At 35.9% G+C, this 21520-nt stretch overlaps 1 protein-coding gene across 1 annotated transcript in view; it reads right to left on the minus strand.

Moving 5' to 3' along the window:
- Nucleotides 1-3054: 3054 nt before the first annotated feature.
- BRIP1 (BRCA1 interacting protein C-terminal helicase 1) overlaps nt 3055-21520 on the minus strand; it is a 174700-nt gene continuing 156234 nt past the window's right edge. Inside the window, exons 18-20 of the mRNA XM_003278472.4 lie at nt 17446-17528; nt 9798-10127; nt 3055-8081 (exon numbers count right to left, since the gene is read on the minus strand). Coding sequence (XP_003278520.3) covers nt 7237-8081; nt 9798-10127; nt 17446-17528 — 1258 coding nt within the window. The 3' untranslated portion in view covers nt 3055-7236. The remainder of the gene's footprint in view (nt 8082-9797; nt 10128-17445; nt 17529-21520) is intronic.

A 21520-nucleotide genomic window follows, 5' to 3' on the forward strand; every position in this document is an offset into this window, starting at 1 on the left:
AAGCAAGAGCAAACACATTCAAAAGCTAGCAGAAGGCAAGAAATAACTAAGATCAGAGCAGAACTAAAGGAGATAGAGACACAAAAAACCCTTCAAAAAAAATCAGTGAATCCAGAGCTGGTTTTTTGAAAAGATCAACAAAATTGATAGACCACTAGCAAGACTAATAAACAAGAAAAGAAAGAAGAATCAAATAGATGCAATAAAAAATGAAAAAGGGGATTTCACCACTGATCCCACAGAAATACAAACTACCATCAGAGAATACTATAAACACCTCTATGCAAATAAACTAGAAAATCTAGAAGAAATGGATAAATTCCTTGACACATACACCCTCCCAACACTAAACCAGGAAGGTGAATCTCTGAACAAACCAATAACAGGTTCTGAAATTGAGGCAATAATTAATAGCTTACCAACCAAAAAAAGTCCAAGACCAGAGAGATTCACAGCCGAATTCTACCAGAGGTACAAAGAGGAGCTGGTACCATTTCTTCTCAAACTATTCCAATCAATAGAAAAAGAGGGAATCCTCCCCAATTCATTTTATGAGGCCAGCATCATCCTGATACCAAAGGCTGGCAGAGACACAACCAAAAAAGAGAATTATAGACCAATATTAAATAGGAATTTTCCCTATTTAATAAATGGTGCTGGGAAAACTGGCTAGCCATATGTAGAAAGCTGAAACTGGATCCCTTCCTTATACCTTATACCAAAATTAATTCAAGATGGATTGAAGACTTAAATATTAGACCTACAACCATAAAAACCCTAGAAGAAAACCTAGGCAATACCATTCAGGACATAGGCATGGGCAAAGACTTCATGACCAAAACACCAAAAGCAATGGCAACAAAAGCCAAAATTGATAAATGGGATCTAATTAAACTGAAGAACTTCTGCACAGCAAAAGAAACTACCATCAGAGTGAACAGGCAACCTACAGAATGGGAGAAAATTTTTGCAATCTACCCATCTGATAAAGGGCTAATATCCAGAATCTACAAAGAACTTAAATTTACAAGAAAAAACCCCATCAAAAAGTGGGTGAAGGATATGAAGAGACACTTCTCAAAAGACATTTATGCAGCCATCAAACACATGAAAAAATGCTCGTCATCACTGGTCATCAGAGAAATGCAAATCAAAACCACAATGAGATACCATCTCACGCCAGTTAGAATGGCGATCATTAAAAAGTCAGGAAACAACAGATGCTGGAGAGGATGTGGAGAAACAGGAACGCTTTCACACTGTTGGTGGGAGTATAAATTAGTTCAACCATTGTAGATGACAGTGTGGCAATTCCTCAAGGATCTAGAACTAAAAATACCATTTGACGCAGTGATCCCATTACTGGGTATATACCTAAAAGATTATAAATCATGCTACTATAAAGACACATGCACACATATGTTTATTTCAGCACTATTCACAATAGCAAAGACTTGGAACCAACCCAAATTTCCATCAATGATAGACTGGTTTAAGAAAATGTGGCACATATACACCATGGAATACTATGCAGCTATAAAAAAGGATGAGTTCATGTCCTTTGCAGGGACATGGATGAAACTGGAAACCATTGTTCTAAGCAAACTGTCACAAGGACAGAACACCAGACACCATGTGTTCTCACTCATAGGTGGGAATTGAACAATGAGAACACTTGGACACAGAGTGGGGAACATCACACACTGGGGCCTGTCTGGGGGTGGGGGTCTGGGGGAGGGATAGCTTAGGAGTAATACCTGATGTAAATGATGAGTTGATGGGTGCAGCAAACCAACATGGCACATGTATACCTATGTAACAAACCTGCACGTTATGCATGTATACCCTAGAACTTAAAGTATAATAAAAATAAATAAATTTAAAAATAAAAATACAGGAAAAAAAAGAAAAACAGGGAAAATATACCAAGACAATACTGCATCTAAAATAATAACAAACCAGTACTAAATACTTTTAAAACTTTTCAACTATATGTGAATCATATATAAAAGACAATGGCACCTAGTTTACAGAAATGGTATGCCACTCGTACAATTTTGTGTTTTATAATAGCAAGGAGCCAAATCAAACTTTAATATTGAATTCTATAAATATTAATGTAAAATATTTTCATGTGAAATGATGAAATTTTGGGGAAAGCATTAAGATAATCAAAATAATATAAATTCCCAAAAAAAGGAAGACTGAGCCAAGAAAATACAAAGTTATTATAAAATGTACTAAAATATCTACCTAATTATGCCTTGTTACACATTCCTTTTAATCAGTATTTACCATTGGGTTTTCAAAGGTTAATTTCTGGGAACAGTAAATTTCATATAGCTTTTGTTTTCTTTCCAATACATTGAAGCTTGTTTATTACAGAGTGGAATTTGGTGTAAGATGGGCTGTTTTGGACCTGGTCCAAGAGGGTTTAGTTACTGAAAGCACCTCATTATAAGGTAGTCTTACCAATAAGGTGATCCACTGGCTCAGATCCCATGTATATTATAACAAGGCTCCATTGTGGAGTACAGGAAGCTAGGCAGCTAATGGTTCTATCAAATGAAACTTAAGAAACAAAATTCTTTTTTTTTTTTGAGACATGAAAATTGTTTAAGGCTAGAGGATCATAAGCCTTGGTCACTTTTCCAAATTTTTATTTCCTGAAGTGATGTTCTTTATTGTATTTTTCATAGCTCTGCAGTTATTTTACGTTAAGGTTTTAGCTTTCTTACATTCATTGTTTGATCTTGTCTTAAAATTTTTTTTGATTATCAAAATTTTCATCAATACTATCTATTTATAAAAGATTAACTGCATTTACCTATGGAAATAGATAATAAACCACCAAGAATTCATAAAGGTTAAATTCTTGTGTAACTCATTGAGAAATCTGAGTTTAAAAGAGCATATGCAAGAATAATTGTGTGGTAATCAAATACAAAAAGAATGCCATCACTTAGAGACGACCATGATAACCAGTCTTTCAAGTGATTTTACAACAGGTGCTTTGATTTCATGAAATTTTACAAGCAGCCCTAAAGAATTAAATATTTTAAATATGTTTTAATATAGGAAAGTAATACAAAAAAGTCCAGTTGCAGAAAAATAACGGGGAAAAGCTTTTTGTTAAAATTAATGTTTTGAATAGAAAGATCTTAAGAATAACAACAAAGCCTTACAGAAACTTAGAAACAGTGCCAAATTTAAAACCATGTAATAACTAAGTGCATAGAAACATAGTAATAGTTTTATAACACAATTCTAGACAGTTTTAAATAATTTAATCAAGTGATGAAACATCTATTCTTTACATTGTACCTTTCTTCCATGAATAAAGCCCTTTCTCTAACTGGTAGTTTTCCTGGTTTGCAGCCTGTGTGCTCTATATACTTTCAGTCCTTGAATAAATTCAGTATTAGATACTTATTTCATATGCATTGAATGTGTCACATAAATTATTTGATAAAGAATCTCTACCTTATACATCTCAAAAGCTTAAAAAATAAGCCAGCCAAATAATTTTTCTTTCCTCAAATCTTTATTGTCAGTCTATCGCCTATATATCTATAGTTAGGGAAGGCTTCATATAGAACAAGGGTGCACTCCAGATATATGATTCATCTACTAATTAATAATGAATAACTTGCAATGTGCCAGGTGCTCTTTTAAAAGCATTTAGATGTTTTAACTTATTTAACTCTAAACATTTCTTTTAAAAGTGTGTTATCAGTAATGAAAATGGCCTACATCCTACTCTGTAAAGGCCAGTAGTTTACTTCTTGGAATATCATCTTGGTCAAAGTCATGATCTGAGGAGAATATACACCTGTTTCAACAGTGATTATCATTGTATAAAATTTTTGAAACACCTTTTGGAATTACTAAAGGGTTGTGACACATCTCTATGTACATTCTCAGTAATGAAAATTTTTAGCTTCAGGGAGAATTAAATTTTGGAAAGAATAAAAAATATCTAGGCCAGGCATGGTGGCTCACGCCTGTAATCCCAACACTTTGGGAGGCCGAGGTGGGCAGATCACTTGAGGTCAGGAGTTTGAGACAAGCCTGGCCAACATGGTGAAACCCTGTCTATACTTAAAAAAAAAAAAAAAGAAAAAAGAAAAAAATTAGCCGAGTGCAGTGGTGTACACCTGTAATCCCAGCTACTGAGGAGGCTGAGACACGAGAATTGCTTTAACCTGTGAGGCAGAGGTTGCAGTGAGCCAAGATCGTGCCTTTGCACTCCAGCCTGAGCGACAGAGCAAGACTGCCTAAAACAAACAAAAACATATCTAGCTAGGGAAAGGGGAAAGTATTTGAGATGAAGTTGGGTAATAACACTAAGATATGAATAATATGCTTAATTTTCTCATGTAGTTTACCAATTCTAAAGGTAATTTCCTTTTTTTTTTTTTTTTTTTTTGAGACGGAGTCCCGCTCTGTCGCCCAGGCTGGAGTGCAGTGGTGCAATCTCGGCTCACTGCAAGCTCCGCCTCCCGGGTTCACGCCATTCTCTTGCCTCAGTCTCCCGAGTAGCTGGGACTACAGGTGCCCGCCACCACGCCTGGCTAATTTTTTGTATTTTTAGTAGAGACGGGGTTTCACCATGTTAGCCAGGATGGTCTGGATCTCCTGACCTCGTGATCCACCCGCCTTGGCCTCCCAAAGTGCTGGGATTACAGGCGTGAGCCACTGCGCCCGGCCCTAAAGGTAATTTCAAAAGTCCTCAAAATGTGTTTTAATTGTAGCATTGTGAAAATAAATATCTAGCTTTCCAAGTTACTATGCACATATTCATACCATCTGTGTCAGTCTGTTCTCATGCTGCTAATAAAGTCATACCCAAGACTGGGTAATTTATAAAGGAAAGAGGTTTAATTGACTTACCGTTCTGCATGACTGGGGAGCCCTCAAGAAACTTAAAATCATGGTGGAAGGCACCTTTTCACAAGGCAGCAGGAGAGAATGAGAGTGAAGCTGGGAAAAGCTCCTTATAAAATCAGCAGGTCTCATAAGAACTCAGTATCACGAGAACGGCATGAGGGTAACCGCCCCCCACCCCGCCCACCGATTCAATTACCTCCCACTGGGTCCTTCCCACAACACGGCGGGATTACGGGAACTACAATTCAAGATGAGATCTGGGTGGGGACATAGCCAAACCACATCACCATCGTTCCCTAAATGTAAAATGAGTAAGAGCCGCTTTACTTTTTTAATGAAATAACATGCTTTATTTTAACCGTTCTGGAACAAAAGCAAATGAAAATCGACTCAGAATATCAACAGACATTCCTTTATAGATTCTTAAAGCACAAAGAAATTTGTATGATTTTATAGTACTAACCGCTGCATTTTACAGATGAAACTAATTCCCCGAAGGGTGTGGTGATTGCCAATATGACTTAGCAAATTAGTGGCAGAGCCAGGTGTAGAGCCCAAGTCTCTTGTCTTTTACCAGGTATTTATTCGTTTCACTACCCTACTATCCCTATCTGTGGTTTAAGAATAATACCAGAGGAGATAAATTGTTTCGCCCTTTCAAAACAACGTAAAAATTACCTTCTAATCTAGTATTTGGTACTTACTGATCAACTAGAAAAAATATATAATACTAGATGGGATCTAATATATTCTAAATTCTTTAACTGGTAAATTGTCAATTTAACTGTCTTTGAACTACGCTTAGAGTTGTAACATCAAATGCTATAGAAACAAGCTGTAAAAATCTAAATGTCTCAAAATGGAAGCAAAGACATACCTATATAATAATTCATTTATCCAAATGAAATGTAAAATAAATCCTTACTGGAAATTTTGACTTGAAAATAATAGACCATACAGAATTCTTGGATAGCTCATAAAATTTCAATTCAAATTACTCACAAAAAGTCCCAATGCCCAGTGAATAACAGATGTTTTTTAAAAAAAATCAATGAATGTATTTTTGGAATGATGTCAGAGATGAGCATCTTTTATAATCATTTTTGATTAGACATATAGCTTCATTCATAAAAACACAAACAAGGTCAAAATTCACAGAAAGGATTACTGTACTCTAAGGAAACATATTTGAGCTGCAGCTATAAGTGTGGGTTTGCTTATCAAATTTATATATGAAGTTTTCTATCTTAATCATTGTATAACTAAAGCTTATACTAGACCAATACCAGAGGGGATAAATTGTTTCACCCTTTCTAAACAATGTAGAAATTACCTTCTAGTCTAGTGTTTGGTACTTATTACTCACTGATCCACTAGGAAAAATATATAACACCAAGCAGGATCTAGTATTTTTTTCCACAATGATGGTGAAGATAAATAATTAGAATAGAAAATTTAGAATACTTCATTTGGCATTTTATATCTTTACATCAATTTGTTTATGACATGTTTGATTTTAGGTTTATTATACAAAGAATGTAAAACAATTTCAATTAAAAACGCATACTACTTTCTTAATTTCTCTTAATTACTTATAAGTAGGCAGTTTAATAACGAAATAAACCTTTCAAGACAAATGGTGATCTCTAAAAAAGTCTCGGACTGATTTGTGGTAAAATCTATAGTGAAATATGACTGAGGTGTGACTAGATTAGACTGCTATTAATTTTTATGTATCAGTATGAAAACAAATGGATGAAGAGAAACACCTAATATGAATATTTACGTGAAACTAGAAGTGCCCTAGGATCTTTGAATAATTTTAAATTGCATTTAGCTAAGGAAGACTTATTTGAGGACAATATTTTGTATGAATTACTTTATCAAAACTCAAGAATAGGCCAGGCACAGTGGCTCACACCTGTAATCCCAGCAACTTAGGGAGGCAGAGAAGGGCAGATCACAAGGCCAGGAGTTCGAGACCAGCCTGGCCAACATGGTGAAACCCCATCTCTCCTAAAAATACAAAAAGTAGCTGGGCATGGTGGTGCACACCTGTAGTCCCAGCTACTCAGAAGGCTGAGGCAGGAGAATCGCTTGGACCTGGAGGTGAAGGTTGCAGTGAGCCAAGAGCACACCACTGCATTCCAGCCTGGGCAACAGACCAAGACTCTGTCTCAAAAAAAAAAAAACCCAAAAACTCAAGAATAATAACATTTACATTTCTGAACGTAAAATAGTTTTTTAAAAAGTATGCCACTTATTCAATGTACAAATTATGACTTAAAATAGAGTTTAACATAAGCATGATGACATATTTTTACTTAGCTTGAGAGTTAAGTATCATTACTTAAAACCAGGAAACACGCCTTTATTTTTGGAAGGAGATGGTTTAAAGCTCTTTATTTCTATTTCATGAGTTTTTCCCAGTTCCAGTTCATTTATCCAAGTTGTTTTTATATTACCATCCATGTCATCAATTTTACTTTCTTCGGTATGCAGAATTCCATTCAACTTTGTATCTGTGCAATCCTCAGCTTTCACTTCTCTGGCTGAATCTACTTCTTTTATAGTTCTAATTTCAAAAAGGTCTTTAGCTAAAATGCAGTCTGAATTGTTAGCCAATCTATTTCCTCTATCAGTTTCGGCTAGGTCATTTTTTTCTTCATCTGTATCTTCAGGATCATAAAGTTCAGGTGTAAAATAGATAGATTCATCTTCTGCTTCTGTTTCAAAATCTCTATTTGAAGTGGACTGTTTATCTTCTTCACTTACTAGAGACAATTCAATGTCTGGATCCAGGGCTTCTTCAGAACAGAGCGGATGTTCAGAATGATTTTTTCTAGTAAGGGTGGCATCAATCTTTAATGATGAAATAATGGTTTCTGATTGAGGACATGATCCAAACGATGTGTTTACTGTCAGATTTGAGGATTCACATTTATCAGTGAAGGGCAAAACAGTTTTACTTTCCATCTTTTCTGTTTCGAAACAGGGAGGACTAGAGGCACTATTCTCTGATGACCCGAGCTCAGGTGTTGCCTTCGGTATTTTACCAGTAAAATACTGTCCCAAAGAATTAAAGCTTGACCAGCTAACTCTCTTTGTTTGTTTGTTGAAAGTTGGGCTTGTGGATCTGGAAATCACAATTTTTTCTGCTTTCCCTGCTTCTTCCAGGAATACTGGATCATCTAAGAATACAAGAATTTAAGAGATTTAACTTTCTGCTCCTAGCTAACATAATTGTTAGGTTAAAATAATTATTTATTAGAAATACCTAAATAACTGTATAGGATACATAACTTAGAGCCCCCAACGAATACTAGTGGATTTTCATCTTGGAACAGAATATTAACTCTGAAAGAAATCTTAGGTCTCTAGTGTTTCCTAGCCCAAGTTATAATGCTGTCTGGTAAACGATCAAATTCCACAGCAGGGAGCTCAAGAATGAATGAGGAAAGAAGGGGTAAAAGGGAAGAGGAAGGGAGCTGAGTAAAGGAGGGAACAGGCTGTAAACATTTGCCTTAAAAATCCACTAACCAGTGACTGAGAAAAACTTACCTAGACTAATTATTTTATTTAATAAATAAGGAAAGTGACAGAAGGCTAAGTTATTTGCTCAAAGTTATAAAACTGGTTAGTAAGAAGACCAAGACTAGAACCTAGGTTTCCTGATTACCAAGTTAATCGGCTTGAATTCACTATTTATAGTGAATTTTGTATTACTATTTTGTAGTATTTATATACAAAATTGTAGTATTTATATACAAAATTGTATTACTACTTTGTAGTATTTATATACTACAAAATAAATGTTTAAAAATTGATTTTTTTCTTTTTTTTGAGACCGAGTCTTGCTTTTATTGCCCAGGCTGGAGTGCAATGGTGCAATCCCGGCTCACTGCAACCGCCACCTCCCGGTTCAAGCGATTCTCCTGCCTCAGCCTCCTGAGTAGCTGTGATTACAGGCAGCTGCCTCCACACCCAGCTGATTTTTGTATTTGTTTAGTAGAGACGGTGTTTCACTACACGGGTCAGGCTGGTCTCGGACTCCTGACCTCAGATGATCCACCTGCCTTGGATATATGAATTAAAACAACTGAAATTATATCCAATGGTATAGAGCAGAGTTTGGCAAACCTTTTCTATTATAGGCCAGATAGGAAATATTTAGGCTTTGTGGGGCATAATGTATCTGTTGTGACTACTCAGTTATGCTATACACACAAATACTCAACTCTGCTGTTGTTTGTAATATGTAAATAAATGGGTGTGACTACATTTCATTAAACTTTATTTACAAAAACAGGCAGCAGGCCAAATTTGGCCCATGGGCCACAGTTTGCCAATCTGATACAGATGGTTATTTCAAAATATTTTAAAATATTATTTTTCATCACTTAAAATAAATATCTCTCACCTCCTACAAATAAATAAGTTCACGAGAACTGTCTATATAGGAAAAGAAGTTCATATAGAAGTATCTACATAAAAAATTAGGCCAAATTTTTATATAGCCCTTAGAATAACATCTACCACTTATATGGTACTTTACAATGCTGTGATATTTATAATTTTGACCTTTACAACCCAATCTGAAGGGATAGCTAGGCAGGCATTTTTTTTTTTTTCCTATTATGACTCAAAAAGGTCAAATGACTTGCTCATGATCACAAAGCTAGTAAGTGGCAAAGCCAGTTAGTGGAAAACCAGAAAATATGCTCTGGTCTCCTGACAAAAGTTTGTTCCCATTACAATACACCATACTGTTTCACTACTTTATGATAACACCTTATATTACAAACCACCATATTTAAGGAAATTAATCTATACCCAAATAAATATCATTTCACTAAATATAATGAAAGACTTCTCTATCAAAGGTAAATGGGAAGAACTTTTCATACTTTTCTCCTTTCTGGAGATAATGCCACTTGGTAGAGGTGAATTTTTGGTAATAATTTTAGGACACTGTAGTTCCTGGACACACATCTTTGCTTCATCTTCCACAAAATTTTCTGGTGATAGATGACTTGCTGCTTCCAGTAAATAAGGTGGGGTACTGTACTTTAAAGAGGTCACTTCAAGTGTAGACTCATTGTCCTGCATATTGGTTCTGTCCTTTAAGGATACATTAAGAACTTTTTGATGCTTTTTGGAAAATTCAGCTAAGGACTCCAGTGCACTTTCAAAGGTTGAATGGTGCTGAATCTGCTGCCGTACCCATTTAGAAAGTCCTAAAGAAAAAGGTAAACCCAGGGGAAAATTTGGTTACTTAGTTATTAAAATATTACATGCTAAGGTAATACACTTGCTTTTTCTGGTGAAGTAATCTAATTTGTATTTTGAATATACAGAATGGTTCTCCATATGTTTTTTCTGCAATTCAGCAATTTTACTACATATGTATCAGTAACATATGAAGTAACATTCATATATCAGTAACATATGAGTAACATTCTCTTTATATACAGTAATTGTCAAATGGAGAGAGAAAAGAGGCAGTGGAAGTAGGGCAGAGATGGGAAAACATATTCTCTGGTTAAGAATAACTGGTGAATATGGCAAATTTAATTTCATCATAATTCCCCAGAAAAATTGCCTATTTTTTTTGGTAGGGAAACTAGAAGTTGTAAACAATGTAACTTTCCATTCTAATATTCTAAATTTTACTCCATTTGCAAAAATAATTTCAAGATTCTAGTCTCAAGTTTTTTTGTTCCCTTCCTCCACCAATTCCAAATACATCTTAAATTAAAATTATTCTGGAGGTGAAATAAATAACACTGTCTTATGGGCAAACCACATCCATTCTGAATTTTTATGATATAATTATTTTTAATGTATAATCAAGTTATAAAGGATATGATTTGACCTGTGACATATAAAAACTGCATAAAAACGAAACCTAAGAGTTTAAGGTGCTTTCTAGTATGGTGTACTTCCAAATGAAATGCAAAATCTGATATTTGAACTTTTACAAAATAAATATTCCCTGCTAATACTACTAAAACTAGCATCATCTTTTGGAGGAATAAGTTTTAAAAGTCACTATAGGGTAAAAATTTAAGTTCTAGATTTTAAAACTAAAAAAACTTTAAATAAGCCATTTCCCTTGAAGTCTTTCATTTTGTTCATTTGGGGAATATGATTAGACCATAAAAATATGTGAAATTCTCTAAAATTGAAAATTTTTAGGCTGAGTATGGTGGCTCACATGTATAATCCCAGCATTTTGGGAGGCTGAGGTGGGATGATTGCTTGAGGCCAGGAGTTCAAGTTTGCAGTGAACTATGATTACGTCACTGCACTCCAGCCTGGGCAACAGCGTAAGACCTGTCTCTAAAAAAGAAATAAGTAAATAAAAATAAGAATTTTAGTACTACATTTACCTCTTCATTTCAACCTTTTTATAATCAAAGAAAGCCTTTTCAATGTAAAATATCATTGTCTGCTTTTGAAAACTTGAAAGAATCTGAGCTCTACGTGCTGACTAGACACCAGCACTTAGCATTTTTGCCTTTAGTTATTGTTTGACCTAGGCTACTGCACACTTTACGTGGAAAGAGAAGATGAAACAAATAAAGCAATATTTTCTGCTCTATGTTTTAATATCAAACCAAATACAGTAATTAAGCTCTGAAATTGAAAAGGTAGAGTCTACACCCACACAAGGCTAATCTAAAACAAAACTTAACATCTCTTTATTATAATAAAATGTATTTTTTTTAGCTAAAAGGTAACAATAAAGATACGCATGTATCCCATGGCTCTTTAATAATAACTCCTGGTATTGACTCTGAAAACTGTTTACTGTTGGATGAAACCATCGAGTGAGAAAAAAATGATACTACTGGCTGCATCAAAGCGGTAGGAAAATTTGTGGCACCCTCTTGTCATGATCCCCACTTCAGAATAGTACCTAGCTGCTTCTTCCTGGGGAGAAAAGAGAAAACTGGACCTTATGTCTTTTTCTGGGAGGCTGCCCCAGGGACTGGCTTCTATCTTACCTGTACTGAAGAGCTGACATGAGCTGGCATGCCCTACATGCCCAGGGGCCACTAAGAACAAAAGCGCTGTGCAGCAAGTTTCTGCTCCACAGGAACCACAGTGCAACAGAGGCCTATACAGTTTGATGGCCACTCCCTCAGGGGGACAGAAAAGCCTGGAGTGTGCATCCAACATCTTGGCTTTTCAAGGAGCTGTCTAGGGACTAGTTTCTGTCTTGCTTGTCATAGAGTACTGACTGGACCTAGCATACTCTATATGCCTGGAATCTACTAGGAACAAAAGAGAGTCAGGCGTGATGGCTCATGCCTGTAATCCCAGCACTTTGGGAGGCCGAGGCAGGCAGATGACTTGAGCCCAGGAGTTTGAGACCAGCGTGGACAACATGGTGAAACCCTGTCTCTACAAAAAATACAAGAATTAGCTGGGTATAGTGGTGTACACCTGTGGTCCCAGTTACTTGGGAGACTGAGGTGGGAGGATCCCTTGAACCCAGGAGGCCGAGGCTGCAGTGAGCTGAGATTGTACCACTGCATTCCAACATGGGCGACAGAGTGGAGACCCTGACCAAAACAAACAAACAAACAAAAACAAACAAACAAAAAACCCAGCAAATATTTCTAATAAGGAATTTACAGACAAGTCCAAAGAAGCCAGATCCATGGAAAAGGTTTGAGAGGCTCCCAGAATGCCTACGTGGGCTGATGAGTGAAGGTCTTTCCCTGTACAAAACCAGTCAGTAAACACTGTGAGAGGTGGCTGTTTTTTCAAATGTGTGGATACCATACAAGGTTACAAGAAACATAAAGAAACAGGAAAAAATAACCCTGTCAAAGGAACAAAATAAGTCTCCAGAAACCAACCCTAAAAAAAAAGAGCTATATGAATTACCTGGCAAGGAATTTAAAATAACTGTCAACATGATGCTCACAAGTTCAAGAAAATAATATAGAAAAAAAGGAGAATTTCAACAAAGATAAAGAATACAAAAAAGAACTAAACAGATTTTGGAGCTAAAAAATGCAATAACTGGACTGAAAAATTCACTACAGGGGTTCATCAGCAGACTTGATCAAGCAGAAGGAAGAATCAGGAAATTTGTATTTTTAAATATTTTTTTAATTTTTATTTTATTTTATTTTATTTTATTTATTTTATTTTTTTGAGACAGTCTCGCTCTGTCGCCCAGGCTGGAGTGCAATGGCGCCATCTCGGCTCACTGAAACCTCTGCCTCCCGGATTCAAGCGATTCTCCTGCCTCAGCCTCTTGAGTAGCTGGGACTACAGGCAGGTACCACCACACCCAGCTAATTTTCATATTTTTAGTAGAGGTGGGGTTTCACCATGTTGGCCAGGCTGGTCTCGAACTCCTGACCTCAAGTGATCCACCGGCTTCAGCCTCCCAAAGTGCTCAGAATCAGGAAATTTGAAGGCAAGTCATTTGAAATCATCCAGTCAGGGAAGCAAAAAGGAAAAAACAAAATGGAAAAAAAAAAGTGAAGGCTTATGACTTCACTTATGACTTGACTTATGGGGCACCGTCAAGCTGACCAATATACACATTCAGGGAGTCCTAGAAAGAGAAAGACAGAAAGGAGCAGAAAGCTTATTTATAGAAATAATGACCGAAAACTTAATAAACCTGGGGGGAGGAAAATGACATCCAAATACACGACGCCCAGCGAACCTGAACAGGATGAACCCAAAAGTCTGTACCAAGACACTTTATAATCAAAGTGTCAAAAGTCAAAGAAAAAAATAGAAATTTGAAAACAGCAAGAGAAAAGCAACTTGTCATATACAAATGAAGTCCCATAAGACAGTCACGAGGTCGGGCATGAAGGCTCGTGCCTGTAATCCCAACACTTTGGGAGCAGAGGTAGGAGAATTGCTTAAGCCAAGGAGTTTGAGATTAGCCTGGGCAACATAGTGAGACCCCATCTCTACAAAAAAAAATTAAAAATTAGCCAGGTCTGGTGGTGCATGCCTGTAGTCCCAGCTGAGGCTGAGGTGGGAGGATCACTTGAGCCTGGGAGGCTGAGGCTGCAGTGAGTCATGATCACGCCACTGCACTCCTGCCTGGGTGGCAGAGTAACACCCTGTCTCCAAAAAAAGAGAAAGACTTCTCAGGCGACACCTTGCATGCCGTTAAGGAAGTGGGATGACATGTTTGAAGTGCTGAAAGAAAAAAACCTGCCAGTGAAGGATATTATATCTGGTAAAGCCATCTATCAAAATAAATAAAAAGTAAAAACTTTTCCAGATAAGCAAAAGCTGAGGGACTTCACCACTAAACGTGCCTTACAAGATATGCTAAAGAAAGCCTGCTAAACAGCAACACAAAAGCATAAAGTTTGCTCGTGAAGTTAACAGTGTACACAAATACAGAATACTTCAATATAACAGTGATACATAAATAATGTTTAATTCTATACAGAAGTTAAAAGACAAAGTATGAAAATAACTAAAATAGTATGTTAGTGGATACACTATATAAAAGGGTATAATTTGTGACTTTAATAATAAAATGTGATGGGGAAAAGTAAAAGTGTAGAGTTTATACAACTGAAATTAATTTGTTAGCTGAAAATATTGTTATAACTATGTTTTATGTAAGACCCATGTAACCACAAAGGAAATATCTATAGAAGGTATACAAAAGAAAAATGAGAAAGGAATCAAAGCATTTTTCTTCAAAAAATTAAAAAATGAAAAGCTTTTAAGACCAGCAACAAAGCAAGGATGTTCATTCTCATTACTTCTATTTAGCTTAGTACTAAGAGTCCTAGCCAGACTATTAGGCAAGAAAATGAAATAAAAGGAATCCAAATTGAAAAAGAATAAAGTAAAACGATCTCTCTTTGCAGATGACATGATCTTTTATGTGGAAAACCCTAAAGATTGAAAAAAACCTGTTAGGACTAATGAACAAATCCAGTAAAGTTGCAGAATACAAAAATCAATGTACAATAATCACTTGCAATTCTATACACTAAAAACAACCAAAAGAGGAATTTAAGAAAACAATCCCATTTATAATAGTATGAATGAAGCTGGAAACGGTCATTCTCAGCAAACTATTGCAAGGACAGAAAACCAAACATCGCATGTTCTCACTCATAGGTGGGAACTGAACAATGAGAACACTTGGACACAGGAAGGGGGACATCACACACACCGGGTCCTGTTGTGGGATGGGGGGAGGGGGAATGGGGGAGGGATAGCATTAGGAGATATACCTAATGTAAATGACGAGTTAATGGGTGCAGCACACCAACATGGCACATGTATACATATGTAACAAACCTGCACGTTGTGCACATGTACCCTAGAACTTAAAGTATAATAATAAAAACAAATAAAAATTAAAAAAAATCTCAAACCAGGGGAAAAAAAAAAAGCATCAAAAATAATAAAATACCTAGGAATAAACAACTAAGGAGGCAAAAAAAACCTGTACACTGAAAATTATAAAACATTGCTGAAAAATAGTAAAGACAACACAAATAAATGGAAAGATATCCCATGTTCACAGATTGGAACACCTAATATTGTCAGAATGTCCATACTACTGAAAGCAATCTTTTTTTTTGAGACAGAATCTTGCTCTGTCACCCAGGCTAGAGTGCAGTGGCGCGGTCTAGGCTCACTTGTAACCTCCACCTTCCAGGTTCAAGCCATTCTCCTGCCTCAGCCTCCTGAATAGTTGGGATTACAGGCACCCGCCACCGCACCCGGCTAATTTTTGTATTTTTAATAGAGATGGGGTTTCAACATGTTGGCCAGGCTGGTCTCGAACTCCTGACCTCGTGATCCACCTGCCTTGGCCTCCCAAAATGCTGGGATTACAGGCGTGAGCCACCATGCCCGGCTGCAATCTAAATTCATATGGAACCACAAAGGACCACAAATAGGCAAAAGAATCTTGAGAAAAAAGATAAAAGCTGCAGGCATCATACCTCCTGATTCTAAAATACATCACACAGCTGTAGTAGTCAAAAAAGTATGGTACTGGCATAAAGAAAACCATATAAGCCAATGGAACATAATAGAGAGCTCAGAAGCAGATCCACACATACATGGTCAGCGGATCTTCAACAGGGTGTCATTGGGGATTGATATGCTTTGGTTATTTGTTTCCTCCAAAGCTCATGTTGAAATGTGTTCCCCAATGTCATAGGTGGAGCCTAGTGGGAGGTGTGTGGGTCATGGGGACAGAACCCTCATGAAAGGCTTGGTGCTATCATTGTAGACTTTCTGAGGCCCCCATTAGAAGCAGATGCTGGTGCCATGATTCTTGTGCAGCCTGCAGAACCATAAGCCAAATAAATCTCTTATCTTTATAAATTATCCAGTCTTGGTGTTGGCAATGATTGTTGGGATATGACACCAAAAACACAGGCAATAAAAGCAAAATTAGACAAGGAGGACCATGTTAAACTAAAATACTTCTGCGCAGCAAAGTAAATAATCAGCAGAGTCAAAAGGCAGCCTACAGAATGGGAGAAAATATTTGCAACGCATATATCTGATAAAGAGTTAATCCCCAAAATATATAAGAAACTCCTATATCTCAATAGCAAAAAACAAACAAAAAAACACACCAAAAACCAAACCAAAAAAACAGATACGCAAAGAAATCCAAATAACCCAATTAAAAAATGAGCAAATGAAAAGATGTTTCTCCAAAGAAGACATATGATTCGGCCAACAGTTACAGAAAAGATGCTTAACATCTCTATTCATCAGAGAAATGCAAATCAAATCCACAATGTGCTATCACATTATACCTGGTAGGAGAGCCATTATGAAATTTAAAAAAGAGAATGAAGAAAAAAGGAAATAAGCATTAGGGAGGATATGGAGAAACTGGAACACTTGTGTGCTATTGGTGGGAATGTTAAATGGTGCAGTTGCTATGAAGAACAGTATCAAATCAAAAAATTAAACTTAGAACTATGATGATTCGCCAATCCTACACTTGGTATTTATTCAAAAAAATTGAAATCATTATCTTGAATAGATATCTGCGTTCCCATGTCCATTGCAGCATTGTTCCCAATATCCATGAGGGGGAAACAACCTAAATGTCTACTGACAGATGAATGGATAAAGAAAATACGGTATAATGTATACATAAAATAAAATATTAAGCAGTCATTGAAAAAAAGGAAATCCTGCAACATAAATGAACCTTGAGGACATTATGCTAACTGAATGAGCCAGTTACAGAAGGACAAATACTGCATAATTCAATTTATATGAGGTATCTAAAACAGTCAAACTAATAGAAGCAGAAAGTATAGCTGTGGTTGTCAGTGGATGTGGGGGAGAGGGAAATGGGGCATTGCTGTTCAGCTGGTGTTAAGTTTCAGTTATGTAAGATTTAAAAGTTCTAGATATCTGCTGTGAAATACTGTGCTTATAGTTAACAATATTGTACTGTGCACTTAATAAGATGGTAGAGCTCATGTTATGTGTTTTTCACCACAATAAAAATATGAAGATTGTTACTAGTTTTTACTCTAAGCCCAGCTGAGATCTTACCAGATATATAGCGACTTGGGTTATTCCTAAAGCGATCATCCACTAGAATAAGAGCTCCCCAATCATTTCTGTGTCGAATACATCTAGAAAAAATAGGGAAAAAATCAAATAATTATAACATTGGAAATAAATCCAGTTTTCCAGTGGGACAGACAGAAAATTGGAAAAAATCAATTTTATAGATTCCTTTAAGCAATTTGTTATTATCAGAAAAGTTATAGAAGCTATCCAATACAATGTAACAAAGTAGATGTATTAAAAATACCCTACTTTTTCCAAATACGGATAACTTGCATCCAAGATGTTGTATTTTATTTGGCACTCAAGAAAATTATAGAAAATATTTTCCAAGATCTTTCTTAGCTACACAGACCCTTTTTTTTTTTTTTACCTTAAGTATTATAAATAATTGTAGGTTTTATGTAAAGGTCCTTTTTACTAGTTTGATGAGAGTTTTTAATCATGAATAAACATTTAATTTTGTCAAAAATATTCTAAAATTCAATTGACGTAACATGTAGTTTTTCTTCTTTTGACTGTTAATATGGGAGATTACACTGGTTCATTTTCAAACACTGAATCATCCTTGCATTCCTAGTCATGGTGTATTATTCCTTTTATAGATTGTTGGATTCAATTTGCTAGTTTAAAAAAATACATTAAAAATAAAAACATACTTTTTAATAATGATTAAACAATTTTAAAGTGTACAATGCAATGGTTTTTGGTATATTTACAAGGCTGTATAACCTATACCACTTATCTATCCCAGAACATTTTCACCACCCCAAAAAGAAACCCTGTGCCCACTAGCTGTTATTCCAAATTATCCCAATTATTCCCCATTACCTCTGGCAACCACTAATCTTTCTGTCCTTAGAGAGTTGCCAGTTCTGGACATTTCATTTAACTGGAATCAGACAATATGTAGCATTTTGTATCTGGCATATTTCACTGAACATGATGTTTTCAAGATTCACTCATATTGTATCATTTCTCAGTACTTCATTTATAAGTTAATGTTTCCACTTTTTGGCTACTATGAATAATGCTGCTATAAACATTGGGGTACAAGTTTTTATATGAATACATGTTTTTTATTCTCTTGGGCATACACCTAGAAGTGGAATTGGTGAGTCATATGGTAATTCTATGTTTAACTTTTTCAAACACTGCCATACTGTTTTCCAAAGCAGCTGCACATTTTACATTCCCACCACATACGTACAAGGGTTCCAAAATCTCCACATCCTCACCATCATTTGTTATTGTATACCCTTCTAAAAATATATCTACCCTAGGAAGTGTGAAATGATATTTCATTATGGCGTTGATTTGCATTTGCCTAACAACCAATGACGTTAAACATCATTTTTTATGTGCTTACTGGCCATTTGTGTATCCTTTTTTGGAGAAGTCTGTTCAAATTATTGGTCCATTTTTAATGGCCCATTTTGCCTTTTTATTATTAAGTTGTAAGAGTTCTTTGTATATTCTGGATACTAGATCCTGCTACACATGATTTACAAATATTTTCTCCATATGTGAGTTGTCTTTTCCATTTATTGATACTGTCCTTTGAAGAATAAAAATTTGAACTATAACAAAGTCCAATTTACCTACTTTTTCTTTGGTTGCTTGTGTTTCTGACAGCAGATCTAAGAAACTATTGCCTAATACAAGGTCAAGAAAATTTATACCTCTGTTTTTGCCTTTTTCTGTCTTTGATCCACTTTGAGTTAACTTTTGTATATGGTGTGAGGTAGGACTCTAATTTCATTATTTGCACATAGATATCCAGTTGTCCCAACACCATCTGTTGAAAAGACTATTCTTTCTTTGAGTTGTCTTGGCACTCTTGTCAAAAACCAGTTCACTGTAGATGTATGAATTTGTTTATGGACCCTCAATTCTACCCATTGATCTATACCTCTGTCTTTATGCCAATACAATATAGTCTTGATTATTGTAGCTTTTTAGTAAGTTTGAAATAGAAAACTGTTTGTTATCCTAGTATGTTCTTCTTTTTCAAGACTGTTTTGACTATTCTGGGTTCCTCGCTTTTCCATAATAATTTTAGAATCAGCTTCTCAATTCCTGCCAGAAAGTCAGCTGGGATTTTGATTAGTATTGTATTTAACCTCTATATCAATATAGGGGAGTGTTGATATCCTAACAATAAGTCTTCTAATCCATGAACATGGGATTCTTTCCATTTATTTAGAATTTTCTTTCAATAATGTTTGCAGTTTTCAGTATACAGATCTTTCATCTCCTTAGTTAAGTATATTTCTAAGTATTTTCTTCTTTCTGATGTTATTTTAAATGGAATTTTTAAAGTTCATTTTTAGATTTTTGGCTGCTAATGAATAAAAATATATTGATTTTTTAATATTGGTCTTGTAACCTGAAACCTTGCTGAACCTATCAGTTCTGTTATTTTAAAAATGGATTTCTTAGAATTTTCTTAGAATGTAATATATCATTTGCAAATAAAAATAGTTCTGCTTCTTCCTTTCCAATCTGTATACCTTTCTTTCTTCTTCTTGTCTCACTGCCCTGGTTAGAACCTCCAATACAATATTGAATAGAAGTGGTAAGAGTGAAAATCACTGTCATGATCTTGAACTTAGGAAAAACATTTCAGTCTTTTAAGATTAAGTGTGATGTTAGCTGTGAGCTTTTAATAGATGACCTCATTAAAGCTAAGTAAGTAACCTTATATTCCCACTTCGTTGAGTATTTTCATCATGAAAATGTGTTGAATACTGTTTTATGCTTTTTTTTCTTTTTTGTATCTTGAGAAGATCGTGTGGTTTTGGTCTTCTTTTAATATGGTGTATTACATTAATTGATTTTATAAAGCATGTTGAACCAATGTTGGATTGCTGGGATAAATCTTACTTGGTCATGATGTACAATCCTTTTCGTATGTTGCTGGTTCTGTCAATGGCTTTTATTTCTATAGTCATATGAAATATTGCTGTACAATCTTCTTTTCTTGTAATGTATTTTACTTGTTTTAGTATCAGGTAATACTGGCCACATAGAATGAGTTGGTAAATATTTCTCTTCTATTTTTTGCTAGAGTTAATGAAAGATTAATGCTAATTCTTCTGTAAATTTTTGGTAGAATTCACCAGTGAAGCCATTTGATCATGAGGCTGAGGCAGAAGAATCACTTGAACCTGGGAGGTAGAGGTTGCAGTGAGCTGAGATCACGCCACTGCATTCCAGCCTGAGTGACAGAGTGAGACTTTGTCTCACACACACACACAAAAAAAAAAAAAAACAAAAAAAAAGGCTGGGCACAGTGGCTCATGCCTGTAATCCCAGCACTTTGGGAGGCCAAGGCGGGTGGATCACGAGATCAGGAGATCGAAACCATCCTGGCTAACACGGTGAAACCCTATCTCTACTAAATATACAAAAAATTAGCCAGGTGTGGTGGCGGGTACCTGTAGTCCCAGCTACTTGGGAGGCTGAGGCAGGAGAATGGCGTGAACCCAGGAGGCGGAGCTTGCAGTAAGCCAAGATTGCACCACTGCACTCCAGCCTGGGCAACAGATAGAGACTCTGTCTCAAAAAAAAAAAAAAAAAAAAGGGGAAGTGTTTTGATGACAAATTCTATCTTTACTTATTATACATCTATTCAGATATTCTATTTCAGCTAGTTGCGGTGGCTCACGCCTGTAATCCCAGCAGTTTGGGAGGTGGATCACGAGGTCAGGAGTTCAAGATCAGCCTGGCCAACACAGTGAAACCCCCTCTCTACTAAAAATACAGCCAGGCATGGTGGCAGGCACCTGTAATCCTAGCTACTCAGGAGGCTGAGGTAGGAGAATTGCTTGAACCTGGGTGGCGGAGGTTGCAGTGAGCCGAGATCATGCCATTGCACTCCAACCCAGTGTGAGACTCTGTCTCAAAAAAAAAAAAAAAGATATTCTATTTCTTCTTGTTATATTCTCAGTATTTTGTGTCTATCTATGAATTTGTCCATTTAGTCTAAGTTATTTGTCATCACACAATTTTTGAAGGTATTCTCTTATAATCCTTTATATTTCTGTAAGGTAGT

This window comes from Nomascus leucogenys, chromosome 14 (assembly GCF_006542625.1).
Source record: "Nomascus leucogenys isolate Asia chromosome 14, Asia_NLE_v1, whole genome shotgun sequence".
In the NCBI taxonomy this organism is placed as follows: Eukaryota; Metazoa; Chordata; class Mammalia; order Primates; family Hylobatidae; genus Nomascus; species Nomascus leucogenys.